We start from the raw sequence: 7,424 nt of genomic DNA, 5'->3' as shown, positions 1-7,424 counted from the left end.
TCTTCGTTGAGGCACGCAGGGTCTTCATTGAGGCATGCGGGATCTTTCACTGCAGCGTGGGCTCTTCACTGAGATGCATGGGCTTCTCTCTACTTGTGGCGTGCAGGTTTTTCTCTCTCTAGTTGTGGCGCACGGGCTCCAGGGCGCGTGGGCTCAGTACTTGTAGATGTGGGATCTTAGTTCCCTGACCAGGGATGGAACCCGCGTCCCCTGCATTGGAAGGCGGATTCTTTACCACTGGACCACCAGGGAAGTCCCGCCACTATTTTTTAAATCAGTGGACTTGAAAAGTATTCAGACATTCAGATGGATGCACAGATATATTGCTAGTTCAGTCATAGACTGGAGTTTGCATATTGTAATGTAAATATGTCAACTCTATTCTAAACAGTTTTATTATGACTTTAGTTAAATAAAAAAGGTTGTAAAATGTGATGTGTATACTGTATGTGTACTTCTTAAAACAGGTAAAATCCTGACCCTTTCATACACAGGTTTGAATTTGAAATTACATTATAAACACTTATGCTTTATTGTTCTAAATAAAGAATTTTACACACTCTCAAAAAAAAAATTCTCTTCCTATATTTCAGCATGTTTCTTGTGTCTCCTTCATGGACTTCATCCACCCACACTTTAATACTGTTGGTGTTCCCTAGAAGTCCATTGTCAGCCTATCTCTCCTTCCCTACTTGGATAATGGCAACCACCTTCAGTTTTCTTTACCATCACATCACCCCTTCGTTCATGGCAATCACCTACCTCCCCCACCCCCAACCTTTCCTCCTCCTGGATTCTTTATCTCAGTTGATACTCAGTCATCTAAGCTAGAAACTTTAAAATTATCCTGGCTGATGCTCTTTCTCTCTACAGGACTGACTGACTTTGGATACTGATCAATCAAGTCTTCCCATTCTAGGTGATTGTTTCCTCCTCCCCTTCCCCATTATCCTTACCCTAGTTCAGTCCTCATCCTCTCCTCACCAGAAGCATTGTCAGCACCTCTTTCCTAATTAGTCTCCCTGCCTCCATACAACCACAATAATCTGTCTAAAACAGGAACCTGGCTCCTCTGCTTAGAATTACTATTACCAGCTATAGATATTCTCAAACTTGGGTAAAGGGTCAGACACGAGTCGATTAAATTATTCTATTACTTAAACAAAAGGAGGCATAAATTCCTAATGTTTACAGATCTTATACGACTATAGAAAACAAACTTACAAATTACATAGTTGTAGATGTTAACACTTAATGTGATGAATGAGCTTGTTTTGCTGAGACTCTAACTCTCTACAAACATGGGACAGGACTCTGTCAGAAGGCGGTCACCCACACGGACGCGGACTGTGCAATTAATTTTCCTTTTAGCTTACCACAGAAATAGAAATATAGTACTTTAGAATACTTGAAAAGAACTCAGCCTCGCTCCCTCAAGCTCTGTCGCAGCCCGTTTGACTCCAGAGGCCCACCTGCCTCCCTCCACGCCGCCGCTAGGTGGCAAGCGGCTCACTGACGCCCACCACCGCTAGACCCAGCCCAGTCGCCGGGATCGAGTGACGTCACCCATCCCCGACGATGATTGGCTATTCCGCCGATGACCGGGGGGGAGGAGCCAGCGGAGAACCGAAAGCGTTGGGTACGGCGAGCGCACAGGGTCCTGAAACGTTGCGTGCGCACTCAGGACCCCGCACCGCTTTAGAGGCTGGTTGCAGGTCCTCCTCCCGCCTGAGGGGGCAGACCCGATTCCTACGTGATGCGGGCGGTACCTGCCTAGAGGGGTCACACTGAGGGGCGGACTCACGTCGAGAGGAGGGGTCACAATGACTGGTGGAGTCACTCTGAGAGGTGGGGTCTCACTGGGTAGGAGGAACACACAAAGGAGGGGTGTCGCCCTGAGGGATTCTGGTACACACTGATGGTGGCAGTGCCATACTGAGGAGAGGTCTCACTGAAAAAGAGAGGGGTCTCCGAGGGGAACAGCTCCTTGAGGGGCGGGGTTTTGCCAAGGGGTGGGATCTTGCGCAAAGAGGGGCTTCCCTACAGGTCGAGGCTTCTCTTTTGAGAGAGAGGGGCATTTGGACGAAATAGTAAGAGTAAGGTACAGGCTGGGTGGTCACTTGACAGAGGCTCTGGAATCTGAACTTTTTTCAAGGGAGGCGGGATGGAGTGAGAAAGAGTCGGGGCCACACCCGGAATGGGCTGGCCAAGGGCTCACTACAGCTCCGGGGCATCACAACCGCCCGAGAAGGTAGAAGGTGTCAGGGAGTCCACAGGTTTAAGGTGTAAAGGTCGAGAACTGGGAAATGGGCAGGCTGGGCCAGGGCAGAGGCTGGGAAGGCGGGTAGGTTGCTGGGCTACCTCCGACTGTAGCTGGGCCAGAGTGGTCTACTTTTCTGCCCTGCCGGTCCTTGGAGCCCAGGAATCTGGCGGCTTCCGGAGCCAGACCCTCAACCGACAGTGACCTGAGGGAGGGAGGGGAGAAAGGATTCCCAGGGCAGCTAAAAGACATTTGAGCTGCGCGTACGCACAATCAGCCCTGAATTCCCTTCAGTTATTCAGCTCAGGCCTGAACTTATTTGACCCCGACGTCGCAGACCCACTCGCCTAGGGCTTCGGGTTGCGGGGTGCGCACCTGAGGGGGCGTGGCCGCTGCCCGGAGGCCGGGCTCGAAGGAGTTAAGCAGAGGCCCGGCTCAGCCCCGCCCCGGCAGGCCGCGGAGCCTGAGCCCCAGCGGCGAAGCTGAGCAGCCGCCGCCCGCCCGCCCGACCGCCCGCCTCCGCCTGTGGGGAGCCCGCCCGCCTGCCCGCCGGCGCCCGGGAGCGCCACCGCCACCGCCCGGCCCAGGCCCAGGCCCTGTCCCAGGCCCTGCGCGGAGCGGAGCGGAGCGGAGCGGCGTCCACCCGGGCCCAGCAAGCCGGCGCGGCGGGGGCGGGCCCAGGATCTTCGGCGTATCTTCCATTCTCCTGGGCGGGAGCGGGAGAGGGAGCGGGAGCCCCTGCGCCCCTGATCGGGCTGGGCCCGCTCCCATGGCGAGCGCGGCCTGCCCGGGCCCCGGGGACCCTGCCATGTGAGGCAGGCCCCGGGCTGGGGGCCCGGCCATGGCCGGGGAACGGCCCCCACTACGGGGCCCAGGGCCCGGGCCCGGAGAGGCGCCGGGGGAGGGTCCTCCGGGGCCCGGGGGCGCGGGCGGAGGCCCGGGCCGGGGCCGCCCCTCCTCCTACCGGGCTCTCCGCAGCGCCGTGTCCAGCCTGGCGCGCGTGGACGATTTCCACTGCGCCGAGAAGATCGGGGCCGGCTTCTTCTCTGAGGTCTACAAGGTAGGACCAGCAGAGAGGGCAGAGGGGCGGGACCGAGACTTCGACGCCAGGCTGAAACTAGGGGGCCCGGACCCTGGCGACCCGCCCGAGCTGCGCGGGACTCGCCATCCCCTGCTGCCCCCAGGTTCGGCACCGACAGTCAGGGCAAGTCATGGTGCTGAAAATGAACAGGCTCCCCAGTAACCGGGGAAACACGCTGCGGGAGGTGCAGCTAATGAACCGGCTCCGGCACCCCAACATTCTAAGGTGAGCGGCCCCAGCCGCTTGCTGGGAAGCTTGCTGGGGGATAGGGGAAAGATCCCGCGGGAAAAGTGGGAACTGTGGAGCGGCCGGGGCTCTTACAGCCTACACTGCTATCTTTCCCATCCTCTTCCAGGTTCATGGGGGTCTGTGTGCACCAAGGGCAGCTGCACGCTCTTACAGAGGTGAGGATGGGCCAGGAAGGGGGGGACTCCACCACAACCACCACCAAGGGGAGAGAGAGTCAGCGGCCTGGTGCATCTACAGAGGAGTAATGAGAGGCAACAGGACCCGGGGGAGCCTTCCCTGAACTTCCCTTCAGGCAAACCACAAATAAAAGGCCTCAGCTGGTGCCAGTCCTCTTTATCCTTTAGAAGGGTGCTGTCCAACAGATCTTTCTGCAGTGATAAAAATGTTCTGTAGCTGTGCTGTCCAAAACCATAGCCACTAGCCACATGTGGCTAAGGAGCACTGGAAATGTGGCTAGTGTGACAGGAACGGAATGTTTAATTTTATTTAAACTTAATAATTTAAATTTAAATAGGTGCACCTGTGTGGGACATGCTAGCCTTAGGATATGAATGGGGGACCCTAGGGCACAGACTCACCCTCTTGACCTTTGTGATCCTCCTGAGTGTCCCCAGGCTTATAAGTGGGAGACCTAGAGAACAGACTGAAACTTTGATATCCATTCCCCTTCTCCTACCCCTATGTCCCAGTATATGAATGGGGGGACCCTGGAACAGCTGCTCAGCTCCCCCGAACCCCTATCCTGGCCTGTCAGGCTCCGCCTGGCTTTGGACATCGCCCGCGGCCTGCGGTACCTGCATGCCAAAGGTGTATTCCACCGAGACCTCACATCCAAGGTAGGCTGGCCAGGTGGGTGGAGGCATGAAAGGGGATTTGAGATTAGATTGTAACTAGCCCGTGGGTATTGGAATGCGGATAATAGACAGCATTAGGATGTTGGGGCAGCAAGACACTGGAGAATGGGGGACTGGGGTGAGGGGAGTGCTCTGAGGGACTGGGTACCATGCTGTGTTTGGAGTGACGGATGATGTTGCAAGATTGGTGTGTGTTGGAAAACTGGGAGATCAGAGAGGGTTGGGGTTATTCTGGAGTGACAGGTCCTTGGGGTGCATTTTGGGAGATCAGAGAACAGAAGGTAATGGGTATGTGGGGATGCTATATGTATATGTCAGAACTGTCTGATCCGGCGGGAAGACCGAGGCTTCACAGCTGTTGTGGGCGACTTTGGGCTGGCTGAAAAGATTCCTGTGTATAGGTGAGGTGAATGCCCCATCCCCCTAAATCTCCCAGATGCCCCTTATCTAAGTGAAGCCCACAGGAACATTTCCCCTGGGGTAGCGAGGGGGCTGACCTCATCCCCTTTTGTTTGGGGAGGGTGTCTGAGTAGGATGTTCCTGACCACTCTGCCCCTGCCCCTGCAGGGAAGGGGCAAGGAAGGAGCCGTTGGCTGTGGTGGGTTCCCCATACTGGATGGCTCCAGAGGTGTTGCGGGGTGAGCTGTATGATGAGAAGGTAAGATATCAACCCTTCAGATCCCCAAGGCCTTCCAGAGACCCTTGAGATACTCTTATAAGGCTCCATCCCAAGTTCCTCAGCAACCCTACCAGATAATTCAGAAGACCCCCAAGATCCCCTTTACCCCTCACACCCCTTCCAACACATGAAAACTGTCAAGACTCCCCCAAATTCTGACGTATTCTGACAAAATTCTTACATGAAACTGTCAATGCCTCCCCCTGACACTCGCTCCTACCCCTAGGCCGACGTCTTTGCCTTTGGGATTGTCCTCTGTGAGCTCATCGCACGAGTACCTGCGGACCCTGACTACCTACCCCGTACTGAGGTGAATGATGCGTCCAGGTTTAAAAGGAGGAACTCCAGACTAGGCACATCATAACCAGGGAGGGTTCCCTGGAGGTTGAGGTCCTGACTGGGGGACAGCAGGAGAACTTGAGGAAGGCTGACCTGGAGGCCCCTCCTCTCTGTCCCCACAGGACTTCGGCCTGGATGTGCCTGCTTTCCGAACCCTGGTAGGGGATGACTGCCCACTGCCCTTCCTGCTCCTGGCCATCCACTGCTGCAGTGTAAGAGCCTCACTCCCTCCCTGCCCCCACCCCCACCCACCATCTGACAAGGGCAGCCGGCCCAGATGACAGGAGGAAACTCAGGGACCCTCTTCTGGAGCACTGAGTGAAGCTGCCCATCTCTCCCCATCAGATGGAACCTAGCACTCGTGCTCCCTTCACTGAAATCACCCAGCACCTGGAATGGATCCTGGAGCAGCTGCCTGAGCCAGCCCCCCTCCTCAGGGCTCCCCTGGCACACAGTCAGGGTAAGTGAGCACAACTGGGGTCCTTTTGCCTCTCTCTTCCTTAGAACTCAGAATCACCCGGGGAGACTAAGTGTTTTTATTAGTTGAGGAGCCTGGGGGCAGGAGTGGGGTGAGAGGATATCTCAGAGAAGATAGTTTTCTAATTCTAGAGCCTGAGGGAGGGGAACAAGAAAAGAAGAGGTAAAGGGGGCTGGAGGGGACATCTCCCCCTTTCCAAAGCACCCTGTGGGACTCCCTTTTCTCAGCTCTAGTTCCACCAGCCTCCTGGTGAATGAGACCCTCAGGGAACTATGATCAATGCTGAGAACAGTGACCACAGACTTCTCTGTCTACAGGGTCTGTTCCAAGAGGGGGCCCCTCTGCCACACTTCCCAGGCCAGACCCTCGGCTCTCCCGAAGCCGGTCAGACCTCTTCCTGCCCCCATCGCCAGAATCGCCCCCCAACTGGGGGGACAATCTGACTCGAGTCAACCCCTTTTCACTACGGGAAGACCTCAGAGGTGGCAAGATCAAGCTCCTGGACACACCCAGCAAGCCAGTTGCCCCCCTACCCCTTGTACCACCATCACCAGTGCCCTCCACCCAGCTGCCCTTGGTGACCACTCCAGAGACCTTGGTCCAGCCTGGGACACCTGCCCGCCGCTGCCGCTCACTACCATCATCCCCTGAACTTCCCCGACGTATGGAAACAGCACTGCCAGGTCCTGGCCCTCCTGCTGTGGGCCCCTCGGCTGAAGAGAAGATGGAGTGTGAGGGCAGTAGCCCTGAGCCAGAAGCCCCGGGGCCAGCTCCCCAGCTGCCCCTGGCCGTGGCCACAGACAACTTCATCAGCACTTGTTCCTCAGCCTCCCAGCCCTGGTCCCCTAGATCAGGAGCCCCCCTTAACAACAACCCCCCAGCCGTGGTGGTGAACTCCCCACAAGGCTGGGCTGGGGAGCCCTGGAACCGGGCCCAGCATAGCCTGCCCCGTGCAGCAGCCCTGGAGCGGACAGAACCCTCGCCGCCCCCGTCAGCCCCCCGGGAGTCCGAGGAGGGGCTGCCCTGCCCTGGCTGCTGCCTCAGCCCCTTCAGCTTTGGCTTCCTGTCCATGTGCCCCCGCCCCACACCAGCTGTGGCCCGCTACCGCAACCTGAACTGCGAGGCGGGCAGTCTCCTCTGCCACCGGGGGCACCATGCCAAGCCACCCACAACCAGCCTGCAGCTGCCTGGGGCACGCTCTTAGCAGTGGGGCCTGTGGTCTCCGGCCTCCACCCTTGGCCTTCAGGATGCCCTGTGAGGACAGAGAGCACATGCTGGACTGTGCCAGCCCCGGATGGGCTGAGCAGCTCTTCTCCCTGTAGAGGGGAACCTCGGCATGGACGTGAGGAACAGAACATTTCCTTTGCATCCCCTGAGCTTGCTCTCCCGTGGGGATCACTGAACCAGACAAAGCGTTGCCGACACACGAGACTAACACGTGCAAATTATTTAAAAATATTTCAATAAAACTGCCTGGCTGGCTC

The 7,424-nt window shown here is 57.0% G+C and overlaps 1 protein-coding gene across 1 annotated transcript; it reads left to right on the top strand.

Annotated features, from left to right (window-relative positions):
* The first annotated feature begins 1,659 nt into the window (after positions 1-1,659).
* TESK1 (testis associated actin remodelling kinase 1) lies at positions 1,660-7,422 on the top strand. Its single transcript, XM_030884182.3, has 10 exons — positions 1,660-3,320; positions 3,445-3,566; positions 3,697-3,745; positions 4,280-4,426; positions 4,763-4,845; positions 5,012-5,102; positions 5,350-5,433; positions 5,585-5,674; positions 5,808-5,922; positions 6,258-7,422. Exons 1-10 carry the CDS (start codon positions 3,102-3,104, stop codon positions 7,142-7,144), a joined length of 1,887 nt encoding a protein of 628 aa, XP_030740042.1. The 5' UTR covers positions 1,660-3,101; the 3' UTR covers positions 7,145-7,422.
* The last annotated feature ends 2 nt before the right edge of the window (positions 7,423-7,424 follow it).

This window comes from Globicephala melas, chromosome 6 (genome assembly GCF_963455315.2).
Source record: "Globicephala melas chromosome 6, mGloMel1.2, whole genome shotgun sequence".
In the NCBI taxonomy this organism is placed as follows: domain Eukaryota; kingdom Metazoa; phylum Chordata; class Mammalia; order Artiodactyla; family Delphinidae; genus Globicephala; species Globicephala melas.
The sequence above is the reverse complement of the archived record's forward strand: the minus strand, read 5'-3'. Positions and strand labels throughout refer to the sequence as shown.